The 24,411-nt window shown below is 40.1% G+C and overlaps 2 protein-coding genes across 2 annotated transcripts; both read right to left on the reverse strand.

Annotated features, from left to right (window-relative positions):
* LOC144021136 (uncharacterized) lies at positions 1-17,700 on the reverse strand. Its single transcript, XM_077525185.1, has 11 exons — positions 17,184-17,700; positions 10,977-11,040; positions 10,630-10,690; positions 10,431-10,547; positions 9,994-10,317; positions 8,123-8,444; positions 6,049-6,231; positions 4,797-4,986; positions 3,209-3,282; positions 519-647; positions 1-243 (listed from the first exon to the last, which is right to left on the reverse strand). Exons 3-11 carry the CDS (start codon positions 10,636-10,638, stop codon positions 140-142), a joined length of 1,452 nt encoding a protein of 483 aa, XP_077381311.1. The 5' UTR covers positions 10,639-10,690; positions 10,977-11,040; positions 17,184-17,700; the 3' UTR covers positions 1-139.
* A 1,394-nt stretch (positions 17,701-19,094) lies between these two features.
* atpv0e2 (ATPase H+ transporting V0 subunit e2) lies at positions 19,095-23,726 on the reverse strand. Its single transcript, XM_077525187.1, has 4 exons — positions 23,502-23,726; positions 23,299-23,346; positions 22,951-23,049; positions 19,095-22,529 (listed from the first exon to the last, which is right to left on the reverse strand). Exons 1-3 carry the CDS (start codon positions 23,603-23,605, stop codon positions 22,956-22,958), a joined length of 246 nt encoding a protein of 81 aa, XP_077381313.1. The 5' UTR covers positions 23,606-23,726; the 3' UTR covers positions 19,095-22,529; positions 22,951-22,955.
* Positions 23,727-24,411: the final 685 nt, after the last annotated feature.

Here is a 24,411-nt window from a genome sequence, read left to right on the forward strand (position 1 = left end):
AACAGTGCAATGTCTATTTATAGGCACAATGGGGTACGAGTACAGCACACGGTGGGGGGGGGTTGGGGGGAATGGGAGTACAGTATTTTTACAAGAGCAGCATACACTTAACACGGGGACATCCAGGGGGGGTCGGGTTTTAGTGCGCCACCTCCCGGGGGGGTTCCTTGTGCTGGCTGGAACCCCCACTGGCCGCCAAGATCCTTTGCACGAAGTCTTTGGTCCGCCCGGCGACCAGAGGACCTACGGTTGCCATGGCGACACACAGTACCTTTTACATTGGCCTGCTACACACATGATTTTTCCAAATCTTAAAGTTGTTTATCTTTGACAGGCCTAAAAGTCTAATATCCTAAAAATTAAAAAAAAAAAAAAAAAAAAAAAAAGCTGTTATCTGACAGAGATGAATTTCTATTTTTCCAAAATGCAAAATCAGAATCCCGCACAAAGTGATATTTTTAAGAAAAAAAAAAAAATCATGGAAGAAAATCAAGAAAACGCATTTGTATGTTTCTCACCGCTGGACTGCGCGAGGATGTCCTCCAGACGGCGCGTCATTCCTCTCTCGTCTGCGTCCTCTTCCTCGCTGCTTTCCACCTTCCGCCGGATCAGCTCCTTGATGCGCAGCAGTGCCCCCAACAGGTTCTCTAAGGGCGTCACAGCCACAACGCCGCACAAATCAAGCATATTTGTCATGAAGAAACCGGGCAAAATAAAGTTGCAAAATGAGAATAATGAAGTCATTTTTTTCCAACATAAAAACTCTTTAATATTAAGACTGAGTGGAATATTTTCGAGGAAAAAAAAAGGTGGAAATTATACAACAAAGTGTATAAGTTCCTTTTAATAGGAAAATGAGTCAGATATTACAAGAGTTAAAACGGTATTTTTCCCCGGATAAAAAATTGATATTATTGAGAATATAATGAGATTTTTGGGGGAGGGGAAAAAATGGATAACTTTATAAAACAGTACAAGAATAAAGTAAAAAAATAAATATATATGGTAAAAAAAAAAAAAAGTCAGAATCTTATGTTGAATACAGTGATTTAATTTTTTATTTTTTTTTAAATGAGAAAATATGAGAATAAAATGGGATTTTACAAAAGTTTAGATGGATCATTCATACAGTTATGAAAATTAAGCTTTTTTTTCGAGATAAAAAATCTGAATATAATGAAATTTATGTATATTTAGACGATAGTATTACAAGTTCAAAGTATTTGGAATCTAATGAGAATTAAATTATATTATTTCAAAACAAAAAAAAAAATCTAAATATCACAAGACACTAAGTCTGATATTCATACAAACTATTTTTTCTACAAAGTCATAATATTACAGGAAGTTTTATTTCCGAGAGATAAAATGTCATAAAAAAAAAACAAAAAAAACAAAAAAATTTTTTAGAAAAAGGGGGAATATTTTTTTATGGGGGGAGCAAGAGTGACATTTTTATAAGATGAAAAGCTACACTAGAACAAAAAAATTGTGATTTTTGAAGACCTGAAAAAGTTGTCATCTTACGTAACAGACAAACTGATTAAAGTGTACGTGAAAAAATGCGCCTTTTCTTTATGACTCAGAGGCTAACTATGGTGATAGAAAATGTGTGTGCGTGTCCGTGTTTCCTGTTAAGTGTGTAGAGCCACGAAATCCTTGGCGAAGCGAACAGGAATGAGCGGAATGTCATTTGGGGGGGCGACCGAGGAGCAAAAACAAAAGCAAAAGAGTTGGAAGTGCTCGCAAAAAAACGTTACAAGGACGAGAAGCAACTGTCACATTTTTTGGAGGCGTCGGTGAGGTCACGTTGCATCGACAAGCTGTTACGATGCTCAAAAGTATTGGGACACGCCCACAGCAAGGAAAAATTTGGGTTGTCAAGCCAAGGTTTCAAAAATTCCAATTAGGCTTTCAATTTTGGGTTCGCGTTTCAAACTACAGCTCGAAGCGGTCTTGGTGGAACTGAAGGTCACAAACGCGATTATACGACGCGAGTTCCGCCAAGTCATTAGTAAAGGATGCACATCGTTCCCTTTTTTTATTCTGCTGCTCGTTTCCACCTCCTCCTCCTTAAAATGAGCAAAGTTTTGGGTCTTTCCTTTGCAACAATGAAAGACATCTAGTTGAGGTGGCAAAAAGTGACCAAAATGTGTCCGATTTTTACTTCCTAGTTGGCCGCTAGGTCAGGATGTCCAAATATGGGCACGCTGGCAACCAGGGTGCGGTGATCATTTTGTGCTGCTGCGCACGACCCTTTCACAGAGAGTGAGTGCAGTGTGAAAAGGGGCTTGAAGATAAAAAATTAAATGTCAAATTAATGTTAGTGTTTTTCAAGGTAGGGCTTCAAATGAGGTTTTCCCCATACATGTTTAGGGTTTCAAGACAAGGTTATGATATTAGATTAGAGTTATGACTAAGGATGTAACGATACCGGCAATATCGTGATATTAAAACTGCCACAATATATCGTCGTTGTCATGTCACGATATTAAAAGTAGCACATCTGTTAAAAAAGGCGGGTTGATTTCCATTTGTACCCCTCTAGTACCCTCTAGTGGCTAGTTGTTTTTTTTTAGTGCACTTAAATTTTCACAAGGCATGTTTTGGCCCTTCTTTGTTTAAAATTCATGCTAATGGTCAGATGAAAGGTAATGTGATTTGCTTGTGAACCGAGTCAATATGTGGAGGAACTCAACATGTGCGTGCATTAGCAAGCACAAATTACAAAAGCACAATATTGTGTGGGTTTTTTTTTGTTTTTTTTTAGTCTGAGCTCTTTTTTTTTTCTTTTTTTTTTAGTCTGAGCTCTTTTTTTTTTTTTTTACAATATTGTGACCTTTTTGTATCGCCAACCTCCCCACAATATCGTGATAATTACCATAGTGTGATTGTATTGTGTATTATTCATTTTGTGATAATATCATATTGTGATGTTTGGCTATCGTTAAATCCCTAGTTATGAAAGGGTTAGACAAGGTTATGGTAAAAAAAATAAAAAATAAAATCAAGTTACAAGTTAGGGTTATTATTAAGGTTTTAAACTAACGCACAATGTTCCACTTTAGTAATTGTGTGTAAAAGGAGAATAAATAACAGCATCAAAGTGTGTAGAATTTTTAAGTACACGTACTAAAAAAAAAATTAAAAAAAAAATATATATATATATATATATATATATATATATATATTTTTTTTTTATACTGACCATACTCCTGGTTGAGCCCCCACAGTTTAATCTTGTTGGCCTCGTGCTGCGCTTTCTTCTTTAGACGGCACGCCCTGCAGTAGCACGGGAAGACAGAAACAAAAGATGGCCTACTTAGAGAAAGAAGAGAAATAGAAAAGAAAGAAGTTCCCAGTTTGGTTGGTGCCAAAGTCAAAACTCCCGTGACGCCCTCACCTTCCCTTCCGCGAGGCCAAAGCATTCATGTCAGGGTTATCACAGGTTGGGATTTTTCATTTTTATTTTGTTTTGACTTGCAATTTTTAAATTCAGTTTGTTTTTTTATTAGCTTTTAAAGCAGATTGGTTAGTTTTTGTTTTATTTTTTATTTTTTTCAAAAATGCAATATTATAGTTTTTTGCAGTTTTAGTCATTATGTATTGTGTTATAAAATTTCTTCTGTACTGACGGACAGCAATAATGAAATTGATGCATTTCAAATCAACCCCAAAAGCTCATGTATTGACAAAGAGGAAAACAAAGGACATTTAGTTATTTTTAGAAACGTAAAACGTAGTTTCAATTTAGTTTTTATTATTTGAAACATTTCCATAACCTTAGTTCCCTTCACGTTATGGAAAATTTGTGCTATTTGTCTCTTCAACTGGTATAAATAACCAATTTGGCTACGCCAAATAAACACATTTAAGGGCTGGCTTCCTTCTTGTATTTTGCCTCACAAATAAACAAAAGGGCCAGGAAAATAACACCAAAGAAGGGGGGAGAGAAGAGAGAAGATATAACAGAGAGAGAGGACTGAAAAGAGAAAAAAAAGAGAAGATGGAGAAGAGGAAGACAACAGGAAAGAGTAGGAGAAGCACGAGAACACAAAAGAGAGAAAAAGATAGGAGAGAGAAATGAGAGAAGAGAGAAAAGAGAGACGAGGGAGCAGACGAGAAGATAAGAGAGCAGAAGGGTGATTTAATGGCTGGAGAGGGAGAGGACACCGTGTTCTCCTGAGGCGCTCATCTTCCTCTCATCATCATCATCCTCATGGTGATAGCGGTGGCGTTAGCGAGCAAAAAACAATAAAAAAAAAAAAAAAAAGCCACATTGCGAGCTCACTTTGTTTTGCGCCAGGAAGTTGCAGACTTTTCCATGTGCTTTGGAAAACACATTTCTGCTCGTCATTACTACATTTAAAAAAAAAAAAAAAATCCCCATACACAACGTAGAACTAACCTTGCCCACGATCCCCCCCGCCCTCGTGCACATGAACTCCACATGACCTCCCCTCATCCCGTCTGCTTTCCTGCCTTCCCTCCACTCATCCCGTGCGCCCGAGTCATCGTGACGTTGTCAAAAGGACATTTGTGTGCTTGCGTCAAGTCAAAAGTTTTGAATCCGGCTTTAAGACAAGCTTTCAAATTAGGGTGTCCCAGACCAAGGTTATTTTAGTTAACTAAAACTGACAAAACTAAAATTCAAAAAACAATTTGTTGACGAAATAAAATAAAAAAGAAAATGTTTTTTTAAACAACGAAACCTAACGGAAACTACAGTTTTTGTTTACAAAACTAACTAATGACTTTTGAACTTCGTGTTTCTAGGTGATCACGTGGGCACGTACCTGGACGCCAGCTTGTTCTTCTCCTTGCGCGACCGGGCCCTGGCGAGGGCGGGGAGGTCGTTGACGGGCCCCATGCTGTCGATGGCGGCGTTCAGCTTCTGCAGCTGCTCGCCGATGTTGTGCAGCTTCTGCGGGTTGGGCGTCAGGTCGCTGGCATCCGTCTTGCGCGCCTTGCGCCGCCCCTTCTTGCCTGAAAGCGGGAAGCGGCGTCAGCCATATTTGGATTTTTTTAATTTTTTTATTTTTACGTTGACAAAAAAAGTGACAAAGTGTAATCTTAGGTCTGATTTTTGGGTCTGCGATTTGATTCTGAATTGATTTTTGATTCAAAACAATTGATTTTTGATTCAAAATTATTTGATTGACGATTTCTGCTTCAATCTATAGTTGACAATTGAAGACATGAAAATGTCTTTTTTTTTAAAAAAAAATCATTTATTAACTTTTGAATTGTAAGGAAAGTGCGTTTATTCCTGGCTCATTGGGCACGCTCGGTCTACTTCGCTTCCTGTAGTGTGTTCCCTCACTCTAATCAGCCCCCCGAGCAACATAATCTCAAACTATGAAACTAACAATACTATTGTTATCGTATCCAGCCGTTTGTTACACTCCAGTAAAGGTTAACTGTATATCTAAGCACACAAAACGAAGAAAATTACACACAGTGCACACTTAAATGCAAACACCCTTTGTTTAGCTTGTTTCCCGAACATAGCTAGCTCAAGGCTAACACACAATGGAACGCACCATTGACTCGCTAACGCTAATTAGCGCGCGACTCGTGCCGCTTTTATCACTCAAAAGAACGGCTATTCATACAAAAACGCTTCAGGAACATATACAGAGAAGAATGTTAACGTGACTCACCGGCATATGCTGTTCCTACGCTCAAAATAAAACAACTTTTACTGGCATAACTTGATTGTGCCTTTTTTTTTTCTTCTACTCTCTAATGTGGCGACAACTTAACAATGTATCAGAACACGCAGAACCACACTGCCCCTATGTGGCCATATCGTGTACAACATGAACAGCGCTCCCAATAAAGGCACACACAAACAAGGGGCAAGACAGTATAAAACAATTTAAATACAATCGATTTTGTAACATTTTATATAGATTCTGAATCGTAGTAGATGGGAATCGCGATTCTTATGAGAAATGATTTTGTCAGTTCTATTCCAAAGTAAAGTTTGAAGCCAAGGTTATGGTTTGAAAGCCACGTATTGTGTTGTGCGTTCCATGTATCCACCTTGTCGTCGGTACAGCGTGCTGGGCAGCGTGCTGGAGCTCCACGACAGCGACCAATCGCCGCCCGCTCCCCCGGCGCACATTTTCTTCTTGGCCGCAGACTCGCGCGAGCGCCGGTACTCCCAGAAGCAGCGGCGCTTGGACGGCCGCTCGCCCGGCGGCCTCGCAGGCTCCGCCTCCACCTCTGGAAGTCAAGGTGCACGCATGCAAAATGGCGGTTCAAATTCATTCATTCGAGCCAGGTAAGGGTTTCAAATTGGAGTTTCAAGACAGGAATAGGGTTTCAAAACAATGATAGGGTTTCAAAATAAAGTCAGAAATGGGGCCAAGACTGCCAAAATTCAAAATAAATACATGACTAAATAAATAAATAAATACATGACTAAAAGCGAAAATAAAGATGGATATAAAAAAAATATACAATTCGAAAATTACATAAAAAAAATAATAAATATAAATTAAAGAAAATAAAAAGAGCAAAAAATATCCATCCCTCCTTTTTCTTGACCGGTTATTCCTCACAAGGGTTGCTGGAGCCTATCTCAGCTGGCTTTGGGCAGTAGGCGGGGTAAACACCCTGGACTGGTCGCCAGCCAATCGCAGGCAAAAAAAATATGCATATACATAAATAAATACATTTGTATTTAATTTTTGAATTCTATTTTTTTATATCCATTTTTTCACCCACTTTTAGTCATTTATTTATTTATTTAGTCATTTATTTATTTTGAATTTTAGCAGTTTTGGTCTTCCATACATTTTGGCTGGGCTCGGGGTTTCAAATTGGGTTTTCAAGTGAAGCTAATGGCTAATGCTAAATAATGAGAACAAAGTTTTTTTTTTGAGATAGCAAGAACAACAACAGAGAGGCTTAAAATGGCGTCATCTGTAACTCAAAAGTACGCACAAACATGCATCCTCGTATCTAGGAGCGCCTTCTAAACAGGCTACATACAGCAATAGCCACATTTGTAACAGGACTCATGTGAGAACCACACAAACACGCACACGATTTTGATATAACGCGACGTCTGGCCCAGTCTGCACATAATAACATTGTCTGAACTCTTCTTGCCCTTTCAGCTACTTTCGTTCACAGTGTTACAAACGCACGCATGCTGACACACATGCACGCACACGCCAAGAAAAGAGGTCAGCCAGAGTGCGCCTGTGAGAGTGAGAACCCTCGATATAATATTTTAGGCCGTGCGGTTGAGGAAATGACATGCTTGTATGATTGTGTGTGTAGTGCGCGTGTTTACATCAGTTATGTTTTGGAATGCATTTCCTGGAAAGTTCTATAGGGAAAAAAATGTAATTCATTTCTAGATACTATATGTTATTTGGAATATAACAGCCATCCTTCTTCGATATATTCATACATAATCGGGCATGATAAGATATTCACCAACTGGGATTCGGCTCTCAAATTAGTGTTTTAAGTAGCAGTGTCAGTCGGTTAAAATTTTTAATCGTAATTAATCGCATGACTTCAATAATTAACTGACGATTAATCGCACATTAATCGCACATTTTATATCTAAATTTACAATGAAATGTACAATTTTTTTCCCCTAATTTAATTATGGTTTTATTTTTTAGTCATTGATACAGTAATTTTATTACAATTCAATAATAAAAAAAAATAAATGAATAATATAAATAAAATATGTACTGTACTGTAAAAACAAACAAACAAGTGTGACTGATTTGATGTGACTGATTGAAGCCTTCCATTTTTTTTTTTTTTTTTTTTTAAACAGTATGTCGCATGTTTGTTTTTTTTCCTGGACGTTTTTCCTGATGTGTTCCGCTCGATTGAGATGTTGGTGTAAGGTTGGTTTCATTCTGGGAAGTGACTGCAGCAAAGCGGGATGGATATCGTCCATGTTGTCCGGGAAGTGCCGCCGCAGCTTTTTTGGTGGCCACTGCGTGCCTGCGCCCGCGCTCGCGCTCGCGCCCGCGCCCTTGGGCCGCGGAAGACATACGACGTGGTCTGAGGTCTGGAACGGACGCAGGCAGCGCGGGACGTTTTTCAAATCCGGACCAAAAGAAAAAAAAAAGAAAAAACTCACCGCACTCCGTTTCCGACGAGCTTGAGAGATCGGCCGCCGTCTCCTCTCCTTCATCTTCCTCCTCCTCCTCCTCTTCTTCCTCATCCTCGTCCTCCTCCTCCATGTCGAGCTTCTCCTCTTTGTCCTCCTGCTCCTGCTGTGCCTCCTCCTCCTCCTCCTCCTCCTCCTCCTGCTGCTGCTGCTGCTGCACCTCCTCCTGGACGCTGCGAGTAACGGCCGGTTCTCCTCCCTGGCTGAGGGAGTAGTTGTGCTCCTCACTGCAGTGCTCCAGGAGCAAACCCGACGCCGGCGTCTCCTTTTGGTGGTCCTCCTCCTGCGTCACCTGAGGTGGGAGTACTGCCTTGGTCAGACTACAAGAAAATAGCCCGATTTTGGCCCGACCGACGTGTCGCGGACAAACGGGGCACGTCGGAAACGATTTTGGGTTGTCTTGACGTAGCGTCGCCGGTGTGGTCTGTCGAGTGACATGTTCAACGATTGGTTGCCTGTTTTTTGGGGGGTCTGCGATATATATTTCGTTATTAAAAATGGAAGAATTTTCACCAGATGACTTGAATAGCGGTTTGGGAAGAATTTGTTTAACCCACCATGACAATATTGTATTCAGATAAATGGACTGCTTTTTATATAGAGCTTTGGTGTCCAAATCGCTTTACAACGTTAAACGTGCATTGCATTTGGTCTCCGTTGTAATAAATAGGGATGTAACGATAACGCCAATATCGTGATATTAAAACTGCCACAATATCGTCGTCGTCATGTTCACAATATTTAAAAGTTTGGTTGATTTCTATGTGTGCAATTCTAGCACCCTCTCGTGGCTATTTCATTAGTGTCATTTAATTTTCATTAGGGATGTTTTGGCCTTCTATGTTTAAAATCTGTGCTAATTGTCAGATGAAGGGGAACCTAATTTGCTTGTGAAGCAATCAATGTGTGCTTGCATTAGCATAAGTGCCTCAATATTGTTATTAGAGATTGTAGGTGGTTTTATATGCATTGCTGTTATGTACAAAATCACAATATTGTGCTTTTTTAGTATGAGCTCTTTTTTTTCTTTTTTTTACAATATTTTGATCTTTTTTAAATATCGCCAACCCCCCCACAATATCGTGATAATTATCGTATCGTGATGTTTGGATATCCTTAGTAATGAATGGGGGTAATTTTCTCAAATATGGTACTGTACTCAAGTCTCCATGTCACGAGTAATCAATAGAAAAAAAGTCATTTTGGGGTGAACTACTCCTTTTAGGGGTGTTCCAAAAAATATTGTCTACAATATTACCGGTGTATTTTTTTTAGGTGATAAAAATTTGAAATATCGCGAAATTGACGTGATCACGTAATGCGTAACATTATACGTCTTTGTGGCAATTTGGATGTACATTCGCTGCTGCATAAAAAACAAGGTAGGTCTTGCAGCCTCACATACTCCTCATGACCATCATCATTTTTGCTCATTTGGTCCGACTTTGTGAGACATTCCTGACGTCGTCGTCCGTTTTATAAAGGAAAATCTTGAAAATGATCAGGGGTGCCCAAACTTTTTCATACGACTGTATTTTTTCCATTTAATATGTTTTGAAATGATTTTTAGTTTATTATGAATGCTTTTGTCATTCATCATTTATGTTTTTTGTCATAAAAAAAAAAAAAAAAAATTTTTTTTACTTATTATACAGCACAGTACATATTTTCTATCTCCGGAATGCAATGTCGTAGAGCGACAGGACAGACATCGTTGGAACGATCTCGTCGAGCCGAATCCGTGGATGCCCGTATGTCCTCGGTCGGACGTAGGGTTCGAGAGATACGGCTGCACAAAAACCAAAAAATAAAAAATAAACAAACCAAAAAAAAAAAATCACCTGTGACTGGTACACCTCCACGGCGTTCTCCTTCCTCGCACCGCCGCCTTGCCCTCGCCCCGCGGCCACCGACTCCTCTCTGGTCGTCCTCTCCGCCGGCTTGTCCTCCTCGCGGCCCCGCCCCCAACGGCCCATGAGCACGGCGTCCTCGGAAGCCACGCCCAGGCCCAGCTTGGCGTACCGGGCCATCTCGTCCAGAGCCGACACGTCCCAGCGTTCGGCGTGCAGGTCCTCGCACAGGCCGCCGTCGTCCACCAGGTCGCTGAGCAGCTCGAAGGGACGTTTGCGGGGGGACGCCGGCGAGCCCAGCATGAGGAGAATGCTCTGGAAGGGAGGGGGGGGGGGGTTCAAGATAGGGTTTTATATTCTGAATAACAATCTGCTTTCAAATTTGGCCTTTGAAACTCTGGTAAAAGGTGTGAATTAAGAGAGCTCACCTGGTCGTACTCCGTCCTACCCCCTTGAGGTGACATGGCCATTGGGTAGGGGCTGAGTAGCGCCCGGTGGCCCCCGTAGGCCTCGCCAAAAGCAGGCTCCATGCCATTCATACCCGGCTGAGGACGAGGACGCACGCAGATGAGGACCACATCAAGTAAAGACGACCGGTGCGGAGGTTCATACTGACACCACTTTTACCTGAGGCATGCCCAAGGCCTTGGATGGGCGTGGTCACAAAAATCCCTTCTGGTCAGATGGACTGCAAAAACGTACAATATGCACAAAAATGCATTGGACAGTCAGTCAATACAGTCCACCTTTATTAAAAATAGATGATCTAAAATGAGCCTCGAATGGCCACTTCAAAATTCTTGAGACTTTTTGTGGGTCTAATCATCTCGGACTGGTCTACCAATATTCATGTTGCTAGGTGACACTGGCTTTGGTGGGGGGGTGTCGAATTCTGCATAGCTATTGTTATTGTAGCTTAGTGGCACATTGAGCGGCTGAACTATGATTAATATTTGTAATATTGGAATATTTACCTCAGAATCACAGTCGAGACGGTCAAAAGTTTGACCCTTCCTCACATGACGCCTTAATAGCTCGCTGAAAAGCAAAACAGAAGACAGAAACAGGAAGTTGAACGCGGGTTCACCAAAAGGCCACACAACAAAGTGCAGTTCAACCACAGAGAATCCCGTTTATTGCGGAAATCTGCAATAGAGACCACCATATATATGGAAAAAAAAAGTGCTTTATAGTTTCACTTAGTTTTGCCTCTCCCACACATTTCATAGAAGGGCCAAAATATGCCTTGTGAAAATTAAACTGTACTAAAAAACTAGCCACCAGAGGGTGCTAGAACTGCACAAATGCAAATCAACCTGACTTTTTTTATTTTTATTTTATTTTTTTTTAACAGATGTGCTGCTTTTAATATTGTGACATGACGACAACGATATATTGTGGCAGTTTTAATGTCACGATATTGCCGGTATCGTTGCATCCCTAGTAACCAGGAGGTCGTGGGTTCGAGTCTCACCTCCGACTGTCCATTGCAAATGTATCCATGGCAATTACGATAAGTGATTACATGTATATCAACTATCTTAGTTGCACTTTTCCATCTAAATGAACGGTGGGTACTGCATGCCTAGGTGGTGCTATTGCGTGAATTTTATTTTGTTTTTTTGCATTTTTCCATTGGATGCAATTAGTTCAATTTTTACATATAAATAGGCCATTATCCATCATTTTCAACAAGCCAAGATGGCTCACATGTTAAATACTTGCCTGGCATTATGGAGACATGCAAGACCTTGGGAAATATTTTATTAGCATTCAGCTTTCAGCATTCCCACGGAATTTCTGCAGCAATTTCACTATGTCTAGTACTCCATAAGGATTTCCTCGAGACTATTTTTTTTTGGTTAATAATACATCTGGGTCACTCATTGGCTTAACGACCAGCAAACGGCACACTATGGACGGACTAGTCTGTAGCGAACGTTCCCTTCCCTCCCTGGCTCCGCCTCCCGTGGCTGGGCTCCACCAATCGGATCGCGGCAGCTTGCCAAAATGTGAGATTCCACCGCAAGGGGAGTCGGCGGAGCAAAAGTGGTGTGATGATGAAACAGAGAGTAATACAATGGCACAAAAACGCACACACACACACACACACAAACACTCACGCTACACGTACCGCTCGCTACCTGTCAACAATCCGTAAAAAAAAAATAAAAAAAACCAGCAGCTCCCGCTTGACCCGGTTGGGAGAATAATACCACAATGCTCGCTCTCGCCGGACTGAGCCAAAGAATGAGGAAATGAGGATGGGCAGGGCAGCAGCGATAGCGCCTTGTTGGCACGCCTCGTGGAAAAGACACATTTGGCACACGGGCGGCGGACAGCTACCGACACAAACACGCGAGACGGCAGCGAATGGTGGCAAAGCACGAGGTGGCCAAAGTTACGGCCCTCGGGCTACATCCGGTCCATTCACTGCATACTTGAATCCAGCCCACGACGCACTCACATTACAGCCGACAATAATAATGAATCTGATGCGTTTATCATGCGCAACTCTTTCCACAACAAGCGGCAATTTGGCTGATATAATTTGTAAGTATTACAAAAAAAAAAAAAACTGAGAGATACAATAACCTTGAGCCTACACTACCTTGATGCTAACATGCTTTCAACTTAATTAGGGGTGAAACGAGTCCGCGAGTAATTTGAGTACCTTGGTTTAAAAAAAAAAAAAAAATGTTCCAGTCATTTTGTCTGTCTCAGGTAACTGCTTATTTAGTGTACGCTGTCAGGAAGTAGAAGTCAAGTCAACCGTAGGAACAATAGTTCAAGCGACGCATCACGGTAACACGCCAGCAATGCGGTGAGAAAGCAGACTTCAAAATAGGCCTTAACTTAACCATGGTGACATTTATGCCTTGGTTTGGTATGCATTTATGTTTTAATTTGTTCCTGGCAGTATGTCACGGGGTAACAGCTCACTTAACTCATGTCTTGTACATTGCAAAACACCCCCTTTGATAATTACAAATAAATAAATAAATAAATAAATAAATAAATAAATAAAATAAAAAAGCCAGGTTGTTTACCATTTGTGCGGTTCCAGCACCCTCTGGAGGTTAGTGTATTCGAGCAGTTTAATTTTAATTAGGCATGTTTTGGCCACCTACGTTTAATGAAGGTCACAGCGTGTTTTTTTTTTTTTTTTTTCAGTTGTATTTGTGTAAATGAATGATCATTTAGCCATCAAAAAAATGATTTTCAGTCTATCTTTTGTTGTCTTATAGTTTGAGTTGTCACAAAGGCAAAAACTATTGGCCTAAAAAAAATAAAAATAAAATTCTGCGTGGCCCGTGACATGCTTCTTTTCGCAATAGCCTAATTTTTTTTCTCCATTTTTTGAAAAATCGCTGTTTTTGGCATTTTAAGTCATTAAATGGGGAAATATGACTTTATATATGAGTAAGTTAAATGGAGTTCTCGATGCGCATTTAATAAATCAATATGATCTGACCGGCGGCGGCAACATGGTAAACGACCACTCCACTAGGAAAGGTTCTAGCACCCCCCCCCCCCCCCAAAAAAAAAACCCCCACCTCACTAGAGGGTTAGTACTGTATCTGTGAATGATATCAAAATCAGCCTTCTGAATTGTGTAATTTTAAAAATATAGATGTCTGAAGTCGAGAGATATTTCTTTAAGAGGTTTAAAAATAGAACAATAACGTGTGCTCCGTTCGTCTCTCTGTCCATTTCAAAAACAACAGCTGAAAAATTGGAGAAAATCCAAGAGATGAAGGGAGAATTGATGGCTGATTTTACACGGAATGACCCGTTCGCATAAGTACACAAAATGTCTTCCTCTTCCTGGTCGCATCGTCTGCTAGTTAACGTTATTTACTCAGTTTATCACACGCTGATGTGATTCTATTTTCTGTGCCGCAGCAGCAGGCCGGCCGGCCGATACAAGAGCCATGCGGAAGAAGACGCCCGTTTGTTGTGTGTACATTCACCATGGAGCAAAAAGGTGCAAAGGTCTCCGGGCTCATCAACACAACAACGACGGCTTGTCAACAAGGTGTCAACGCTAAGCTAAGCTACACGACGTTGCGTGGACACGGTTGTTGCTTATGTAACCGCACACCTTTACGGCCAGCAACATGGAAATTACACAACAATAACAATGACTTTGTTTGTTTCTTTGACACAGGTTGTTTTGGGAATAATTCACCTGTTTCTTACTCCCAAAATACTATAAAGGATTTTTTACACAATCAGTGAAATGAAAAATAGTTTCGGAACACTAATCGGGAGTCGCTGATTATGTCATTGCTGTTGCATTATTACAATATCAGCTGGTTTTGAACAAATGTGTAAATGACAAAAACACGATATCGTTTTCCGGTGAGTAGGCCTGCGGCTATTGAACCTATTTTTAGAATCAATTACGGTACTCGACCGTTAATCCCATCGATTAATCATTAAAGAAAAAGGATTTTGCCTTCTTCAACAAAATGCGGATGTGCGGTGCAGACATTATTGTTGTCCACTTGGGGTCACTGTCTCACTTTCCACACTATATCTGTGACTTTGATAGTGTATGGCTTTAAAAGTCTGGTGAGTGACGTGGGTGTCGGCAAATTGAGTCATTGATTTGGTTTAAAATAAATAAATAAATAGATAATAATAATTAAAAATTGTGACAGATTTTCTTTCCTACTGCTTACATGTCAGATAATTAATTTTGTGGATTTCTAAACAGGTAAATTAATATCGTTTCTGTTGTAAGAAAACATCTCATTGTGCACACAATTTAAAGAACAATAAAACACGCAAATACTTTACAGGGAGCACGACATTCACACTTGTGCAAATGATCAGGATGGTACAAATAGTTGCATGATTGATTAGAGTATCTGTTCAATCAGAACTGCAGTGTTGTTCGGTGCACAGATTACATTAGCTTTTGATTGCTGGCACATCCTCTCATGTTGACCTAGTGGGGCTAAAATTCACATCCTGGGCCAGTCGCTAGTTGTCACGGTAACGCAAAGCCGAATTTTGTCCCTCCATTTTCCACACACAATGTTATAAATGTTAACATCAAACTAGACCTGTAGTGCTACTGGATGCACAGCTTAGCATAATAACATTAGCCTCTATGTGCTTTGACAAGAACAAGCAACAACTGTCATATACTGAAGTACTACCTGGTCAAATCCAAAAGATAAGCAGAGCTGCAGTTTTGCTGGATGCACATAAGGTGCAAAAAACACAGCCAAGTGCAAGTTAGCCTGTTTCCACAAATGAGCAACCAAAACGACTTGAAATTTGTTTAGAAAAGAAGCCCTAAAGTTACTCCGCCATGGAAGATTGTTTCGTCCATCCATTTGTGACTTTCTCCATGAAGCAGGCGGTAATTCTGACAGCTACCAAAATAGACGCCTATTTTGGGAATTACTCCCAATTGACTATATCGCGCCCTATATAGCGAGTTGGCCACTTTGTTGTTGTCGTCAGTTGTTAAGTGGTGATGATCTGTTGTGAACGTTTTCCACGGCTTTTTAATGTAAACTCGTTTTGCTGTTAAACACATTTGTAATAACAATGACATGCAGGGGCAATTTTGTAATCGTGAAGTCACGATAACGTGATTTTCACAGTCAGAACGTCGATGTGGCCGATGATGAAAATTTGATGCACGCCCCTCTCCTAACCAGTCAAATGGGTTTAAAAATACACAAATGAGCAGACCACAGTAGAGGTCCTTGCAACACTAAATGGAATGTTGTGCTTCCATACATGAATTAAGGCATAAATATGGTGTGGTAATGGACCCTCATGTGTCGATTACACTCCAAGTCCTTGTGGGCCATGTTACCAGACAAAGAATTTAGCAGCAGGGGTGGCTCTTAAAAAAAGCTCTGTGCTAAGAAGGCCAGCTTGTAGAGGTGTGGATGGAGGGTAAATTCTAAAGAGGAAGTGAAAGGTGGGTTTTAATTGAAGCAGGGGCTGAAGAGGGAGGCCTGCGTTGGTCGCAGCGTGGCCGAGAGAAGCGCGCACTAGACGGGCAAAAAAAGTGGGAGGAACCGGCATATATGTCCGAAGGACAACCTGTCAAATTGAATCCCCAAAATGTGCGAGAAGCTACACTTTATCTTTAATAAAGATTAAAACTGTAATATTAAACGGTTATATAACACAAATGTGTTATTAGTTACACACACCCCCCTTTCTGTGTCCTTGGGAGCTCCGGTTTTTTCCTGGAACTAGTGGCCCGGATCACGGCCGCCTCTCGGTCCTCAAGACAGCCACCCCCACTTCTTCGCACTCCCACACTTTCCCCCTCCACGAGAAACACAAATCAAGCGGCGGATGCGACGCAGCTAATGGGCCATGGCGGCGCCGTGTGCCCGCACAGCTGGAAGCCGAAGAAGCTGCAAGCAGAAGCGGCGGAGCGGGAGGACGAGAGCGAAGGTGGCGGACGAACCGCGGGTCCGGCGTGGCGCCGGGGAGCCGTACACAATTCACACCCCTCCACATTTTCACTCCGGTTTTGTACGTTATTCAACAAGCACTGTTGTAAAAAAAAAAAAATACTGAATAAGTCTTACCGAGAAGCGGCGGAGCTGGCAGACAATAAAAATGGGCCCGCAGCTGGCACTGCCACCGGATGTCCAACATGAATTGTTAATACGACCCATTTTGGAAGCGCCCACTTTCCATGAGCGGCACACCTTTAGGTTTAGGCTAGTGTTAAACATAAAAAAAAGAAAAGTAAATTATAGTATAATTCAAAATAAGTACTGAATAAAGTTGGACTGATGAGTGTCCACCTGCCGCCGAGGCCCGGAGCGCGAACACTGCTACCATTTAGCAACTATAAGACCCCTCCTCCCCTCCAAAAACTGACCACAATGCAACTTAAAAACAGCTTTCGCCACTTTGTAAACACAATTTAATCTTTCAAATGGCACAACAAGCACTCTGAGACAACTTTTTAAATAAATAATAAATGTGCAACTTGTACTGGTGAACACTTTAAGCGCGTCTCGTCTACAGCCATTTTCTTATGTATACTAACAAGACCATTTATAACTATTTTAATTGTCTTGTGTGTTGATTATTAACATGCTAAAAAACAAAAACAATGGATGTTTGTGTGTTGAACGGTAATGGGGGTGTGCGACGCCAGGCGAGGTGGGCGAGGTGGGCTTTACCTCTCCGTGTCCTCGGATGTCCCCCTCGCGGGAGTGAAGCGAAGGCTCCTCCGGACCTCGGATAAGAAACAAAAATGTCCGCCTTGGTGAGCTGCCCTTTGCTTGGTGCTTTTTTTTTTTTTTTTTTTTTTTTTTTGTGTGGAGGGCGCGCAACGTCTACCGCGTGACGGCGGTGGAGGAGTAGGCCGTCCTCCGTGGACACTGCTCGGCCGGGAAGTCCCGCTCCGAGCGCGGTGGAGGGTGGTTCGTTTACGCCGAGCTTCGCCTCACTGTACGGCGGATCCAGTGGAAACAGACGGCGGATGTGTGGCTTGGTGAACACCACCCCCTCCTCGTAGTCGTCGTCTTTTCTCCCGGGCTTCGATTGGTGGTGGCGGGGGACAGGAGGGGGGCGGGTGAGACGCGCACCCCCGCGGCCTCGCGACATGGTGCCGTCCGGCTCCACGGCGGGCATGACACAGCAGCGAATCGCAAGTAAACGCGGATGAAATCATTTATTTTTTACAGTTGGTTCTTGTAGATCGGAAGTGGTTCAACTTTAAACACAATTTTTCGGCTGTAGTGGGTTGTTTGCTTTACAGAAGGGGACGACCAGCTCAAGTTCACCGTGGTGCGCGCCCACCGTTCCTCTCGCGTGTTTCACAATAAAAGTCAACCTATTTGAACAGTTCGGTGGTGAGTCGGTTGTGCGCATATGCGACGTACTTCTGATGTAATAATGTTACTAGCTTGACTAAATTGGAATCACGTGACAGCGGAAGTGGCGTGTGTTTACAAACGCAGAGTTGCCCGAGGGGGCGGAGTAACGCGACCGAGTTTAAGGACACAGAGGCAGCAGATGTGAACCCGTTGAACCCGAGACCGCTGCGAGATACTTGAAGGCTAACCACCGCAGGAGGAAACCCCGCAAACAAAAACAATCGATATATAACACTGTCAAAGAGTATTATTGATACATAAGACTAGAATTGGCAGCCCGAGGGACGAAAATACGCATCAATGGCCAGCTACTCCCTGGCAGATGAATAATACAATCATCCATCTATCTAGGCCACCTCCTATAGATGCATGCATAAATAAAGATGTCTTTTTTTGGGAGGGCTGGCGCATCGGGACATCATGGCCTATTTATGAATATTACAGAAGGATAATCTGTGTATTTATACCATTTAAATCCCACATGTGCGTGCGTGTATTTATTTTTCATTCACGTGTTGAAATCATATGTGGGTTGAGGCTTAGAAAGCTCCGTCAGGACAATAACGTCATTTTTGGTGGATTTTAATAAGGCAGCTTCGTGAATATATATGTCGATTTTTTTCATGAAAAATAAAATCAAAATATAACAAAAAATATTAAATATTAAAATAATATTTTTCGAAGAGTCACTTATCGAATCTGATGAGATGTTGTACCTAATAAAGTGGCTTCCTTGATAACCTAATCTTCCCCGATAATGATGAACCTTGTCTTCCTATCGCCGTAGTAACCAGACTCACCCCGAAGTATTTGGCTCGGTGCATACAACGTCCAAATCGAGTGCATCCAAAGCGTAATAACAATTTCATGTTGTCATGCAATGCTGTGTGTAGAATTTTGACACCCCCCCCCCCCCCCAAAATAAATAAATATTTAAATAAATAATCACACTATTTTGGAGTACACCTAACCCAAAATGTGGAAAAAGTGAAGCGCCATGAATACTTTCCTGATGCGCTGTACTTTGTGAGCTCAGCCACCTCAAATGGTTGAAACTCCAAAATCTTAAAGCTCCGTTTTGTTGTGAAACGTCTTAAATTAAAAGCTGAAAAAGTCTCCATTTCATCACGTGTCGTTTCCAACTTCAAATTCTTTGTGCTGCTGCTGGGCAATTTTAAAACTGTTTTATTTGAACATGAAGGATTCCGGGACGTAAGTTATTGTTTTATTCTTTCACTTCTTCACATAATACAAGGTCACAATGACAATTAGATCTGTAATGGACGCCGTTGTTGCCATGGCGACTCCTCAGCACACACACACACACACACACACACAATTGACGGGATTACGAGCGAATATTAAAAGCAGGAAGAATGGAATGTTATCCAAAGTGTTTAGTGGCTGTCGAGTGCATGGAAAAGTGGAGTGCTAAAACTTGGAATGTTTCCATGCTTAGTTTCCCGAACCCCCCCCCCAAAAAAAAACAAAAAAAAAGAAAGAAAACATGAGCGTGGACAAAGTGAGCTTTACTGACTACTACTTTGAAATTTGACACCATGCTCCCTTCACATTGAAAGGTCAGCATCCCAATTTATTGTCGTCCATCTGTCTGCCTGCCAGTTCTTTGCCCCAAAATGGCGGCTTCAAACCAAAATGGCCGACTTCATGTTTAATTTCAGGTGTGGGTCTTTGAGACAATTTTGTGTCGTGTTACGTCAAGTCCAACAATTTTCATGCCGTCTAACCAACTAGGTGGTTTAAAAAAAAAAATATATATATATACCTTCCGGGACACTACTGAGACTTTTGTGTTTTATATTGAGTCATCCAACTTCGCTGCCATGCTCCACCCATACGCAATGATGAAAATGCATGATTATTATTTTTTTTTTTGTAATTGTTGTCTGTGTAGCACATGTGGTTTCAAACTGACAGCATCTGGACAAAATATGTACAAAGCGTTTTTGTATTCGAAGGAAAAATGAGCAAAACGGCAGATTGGAGCCAACATGGCTGACACCATGTGCGTTTCTGGTCAAGGCTTCTTGAGACTTTTTTTTTTTTTTGTGGGTCTACTTATGATGATTATGCCTACAAAAATGTATGTTGCTAAGTCAAACTGTAACTGAGGGCTGAACTTCATTTTTTTTTTTTGTCAAGACTGACTTTAAAGCACTTTGGAAAAATTAACAAAATGAATGTTTTTGGCGAGTCATAAAAACAACATTTTTTGCCATTTAGTGTCACCCATGTATTTAATAGATATAGATGTGAAATTTTTTAGCCACGGTACAAAACCTCAAATGAATAAAATAAGCCTAAAATGGCCAAATTTACGTCTTTTTTTTTTTTTTTTCTGGCATGGCTTCTTGACACCGTTTTGTAGGGATGTAATGATGTCCAAACGTCACAATACGATATCACGATATGAATAATTGTCATGATATTGTGGGAAGGTTGGCGATATTTAAAAAAAGGTCACAATATTGTTAAATGAACTAATACTAATATATATATAAAAAAAAAATAGTGTTTTTGTATAATATCAATGTAATGCTATTATTATTATTATTATTATTATTATTGTTATTATTACGTTGTTAATGCACGCACACATTGAGTTCCTCCATATGTTGACTTGCTTCATAGGCATATTACATTCCCCCTCATCTGACAATTAGTGTAAATTTTAAATATAGAAGGGCCAAAACATCCCTAATGAAAATTAAATTGCACAAAAAAAACTAGCCACCAGAGGGCGCTAGAACTGCACAAATGGAAATCAACCTGACTTTTTTTTTTTTTTTTTTAACAGATGTGTTGCATTTAAATATCGTGAACACGACGAAGATAATATTGTGGCAGTTTTAATATCACGATATCACGCTTATCGTTACATCACTACTGTTTTGTGCGTCTAATCATGATAGATGTCGCAAATCAAACTGGTTTTCAAAGGGGAAAAAAAAACAGAAAAAAATGCTATTCAAATAATTATCAAAATTAGTCAAAGTGGCAGACTTTTCACATGGATTTTGTGAGTCTCGTCATGATAGCCAATATTGACCGCATTTCATGTTACATAAAAGACTGTCAGCTGAATTAGAAATGTTCCACTTTTTTTGGGTTGAGCACCACACAAGTTCGCTGTAAATGTCGAAATGACCGCCACTAAAATGGCTGAATCGCTTTGTCTTATTATATGGGGTTCTTTTAGGCACAGGCCATTACCACAACGGGATGGATGGGATAGAACACAATTTGGTCTTTGTAAAAAGTAGCTGTATTTATATGTTCATTTGGATTCTTGTTTTTTTTTTTTTTTTTTTGGCTGAAGCATCGTGGTTTAAAGGAAAATAAAAAAGGAGAACAAGGTAGGAGATGAGATGGTACTCGTGGGAGTCATTGTGGTAGTGGCTAGCAGTTTAGGCGAAATGCTAAAAGCAACTTGTGACCCGTTTACAGCAGAACCGCCATGTCCAATGCCCCTGAAGTGGTAACAAGACATTGAGAGCTTGGTTTGCTTTTTCTTTGGCTTTTTTTTTAGGCAACACAACAAGGGCTTTTAAGGGTATTATACAACGAATGTGGTACTGCTAATTAAAGCTAAGCTACACTTGAACAAATGTTTCAATGTGGCAACAGTTTTCTTCGCATTATTTTTGATGGATAATTTTAAGCTTTTGTTTGTCAAATGTCAATTATTTTTGCATTAGACATGTTTTGTTCTTTAAAAAAAAAAAGTTTCATTTATTTTTGTGCTTGTTAAAAATGAATTTATTTGATTTAAAAACATATCACTCAAATCAACAAAATATGACTTAAAAATAGCTTGTACAGTTGAATAAATACTTTAAACAGAGTATTCTTTATTTTCGGGAATTCCTATGGGAAACTCAGGTTTGATTTTTTTTTTTTTTACCTAACATTATCTAATTACGGTAATGTTTTTTTTTTTGGCACTTTTATGACAATCATAGTGACAAATGAGACGTTCAGCTATATTTATTTTGCACATTTTTATGTAGCTTTTAGGCCTAACTTCTTTTTATGCTTGTAAAATTGAATTAAACAAAATACGACTTAAAACCTGGCCTGGACAGGAACGGTTTTTGAACGGTGATGGTTGTCTAGAAGACATTTCTTTCCCCCATTATTTACGACAGGAAAAATCATAAAGTCGAACAATTTGGGTGTTGAACTATAGAAATGTTAGTGTTCTGTATTAAAAAAATGTTATGCAAACCTACAACTGTAAATCAGAATGAACATTTTGCTCAGTTAGTGTTTGTGTAGTGTCAAACGATGATCAAACCCATCTTACACGTGTCCTGGTGCGAATCGGGTAGGTGAGCAGATCACCATGGCAACAAAGGTGAGGACAAGGAGAAGACGTTTGTTTGGGGGTGCAACATCTACATAACACTGAAGTCTGTACATCCACCAAGGACAAAATAAATAGACATTAAAATAAATAAATAATGTAAACATCGATCAAGCGGAACTCTCACATTGCACTTTTAAACGTTCATTAAGTTAAGCACTCATTTAAATAAACATCAACTGTACTGTGTCTTCATCTTAAACATAGTTGTGTGTGTGTGTGTGTACACACGTTAGAATGGGGACGGTGATAAGGGTTGTCTGAAAGAAAAGGAAAACAAAATTTACATTATTTAATATCTCTTGCATATTTACATATTTTATTTATATTATGTACTTTATATTTAAAGTGTGCACCTGAAACGTGCCATGTTGACATCATACTTAAGTCTCTATTGTAGCACATTCGCCTTATATTTAATGTGCCATATTTAACATTATATTTAATTTATGTATGTACTGTACACTATTTACATAATTTGTAATGCACCATATTAGCATATGTAATGTCTAATGTGCCATAAATGCACAATATTTAAAATATGCAACTGAAATGTGTGCACCAAATATTTATTGTCTGAGTTGACATATTGACGTTTCACTTCAATTTAGCATATTTAGTATTCTAATGTAGCATCCTGGCATCACATTTCCTGTAGGAAATTTATTGTGTCCGTGTCACCTGTTCTACTCCCAGAAGTAAGTCAGGTACCAAATGGTTTCGTTCTTCAGCTGAGGACCAAACAGAGGGTTGGTCTGTGCCAGGATGGCTATTAACCAGCTGAAGACAAACACACAATTAGCAAATATAACTATATTATTAGTTAAAAAAAAAAAAAAAAGATGGTCAAATGTATATCATGCTCCCAAATATCCAAACAGTATCTAGATGACGTGAGGCAATCACAATGATGGAGTTTGGCTCCCTCTAGTGATGTCTTTTTGAACAGTCGATACACGGTTGTCCTTTGGCAACACTGTCAGGTTCAAAATGTAATAGAGTAAATATTTCTAGTTACAAAGTACTCACAAGAGGTAGCAGCAGACGGCGGTGAGAATCAAACTGGTGACAATAACTCTGGAAAAAAAAACAAAGTCACATTTGAACGAAGGACATTTTAAACAGGCAAAAAATAAATAAAAATACTCATTTTAGCATTGAGGTGAGACAGGGAGAAAAAGAGGAACCAAATAAGACATAACGTCGTTAGCGTTAGCCGCTAGCTCACCTACCCTCGATTAGGTCCTTTGGGCACCAAAAAGGGAGCCACCACCCCCACCAGAGCCCACAAAGTGGTGAAGCAGATCATCGGCAGGGCGAGAGAGTGAGACACCATGACTGCAGTCGAGAAAATATATCAAATTTATCAAGAAATTTGTGCTCTCGGCAGTCAGAATTCTAGCGCATCAATGGCTGCTGCCGCTTAGCTCTCTTATCACAGTAACCCCGCCTACTAAGCAGGGTCGCTGTTGGATTGGTTAAGAGGAAACGTAGCGTTGTCTTGTGATTGGTCTCCTTTCATGCTTTAAATGCCAAAATAGCCCGCCTTGGTCAGCAGGTGATTGGTCGACACGCCTGCCTTTCACTGTTGTTGCGTAGCAACTTTCCTTTCCTATCCAATCCGAGAGAAGATGAACAGAAAGTACAGAACGTTCTTATGGGATGCGAAAAATTAAAATTTTATTAAAACGTATTATTTTTCCATAATAACACATTATTTATTTAAATATTTATAATAACAATCCAAATTCAATAGATGGATATGAAAAGAAGGGTTATTCATGAATTGAAAAATTCATTTTCCATGACGCCACCACTCATTGGTTCCGTGAATGTTTAAATGTTTGTCCAATGTCCACAGATGCAAAAATGATCTCTTCCATTACAAAAATAAGTCTGGATACAAAAAGGTTGGTGACCTCTAGATTAAGCTAAAATGCACACAGTAAATAAATGCATTGCTGCTGATAGCTCTGTAGGGATTACTACCTAAATATTTATTTATTTAAGAATCCACCACAATTCATTTTTTACTTGTAATGTACAGTACTTTTTTTTTTTTTTTTTTTTTTTTTTTTTACAGTTTAGTTTTTTACAGGTTCTTTTTTTTCTTTTCTTTTTTTCTTTCTTTTTTTTATACAT

Source organism: Festucalex cinctus, chromosome 6 (assembly GCF_051991245.1).
Source record: "Festucalex cinctus isolate MCC-2025b chromosome 6, RoL_Fcin_1.0, whole genome shotgun sequence".
Taxonomy (NCBI): domain Eukaryota; kingdom Metazoa; phylum Chordata; class Actinopteri; order Syngnathiformes; family Syngnathidae; genus Festucalex; species Festucalex cinctus.

What these genes read in the sequence shown, in the direction of transcription:
- LOC144021136 (XM_077525185.1), bottom strand. An exon ending in GTAGGACGGAGTACGACCAG is followed by an intron (nt 10,318 to 10,430) that starts GTGAGCTCTCTT and finishes CCTCCCTTCCAG; the next exon opens with AGCATTCTCCTCATGCTGGG. An exon ending in TGGAGGTGTACCAGTCACAG is followed by an intron (nt 8,445 to 9,993) that starts GTGATTTTTTTT and finishes CTCCCACCTCAG; the next exon opens with GTGACGCAGGAGGAGGACCA.
- atpv0e2 (XM_077525187.1), bottom strand. Translation starts at nt 23,605, where the DNA reads ATGGTGTCTCACTCTCTCGCCCTGCCGATGATCTGCTTCACCACTTTG. An exon ending in CCCAAAGGACCTAATCGAGG is followed by an intron (nt 23,347 to 23,501) that starts GTAGGTGAGCTA and finishes TTTTTTTTCCAG; the next exon opens with AGTTATTGTCACCAGTTTGA. An exon ending in GCCGTCTGCTGCTACCTCTT is followed by an intron (nt 23,050 to 23,298) that starts GTGAGTACTTTG and finishes GTTTGTCTTCAG; the next exon opens with CTGGTTAATAGCCATCCTGG.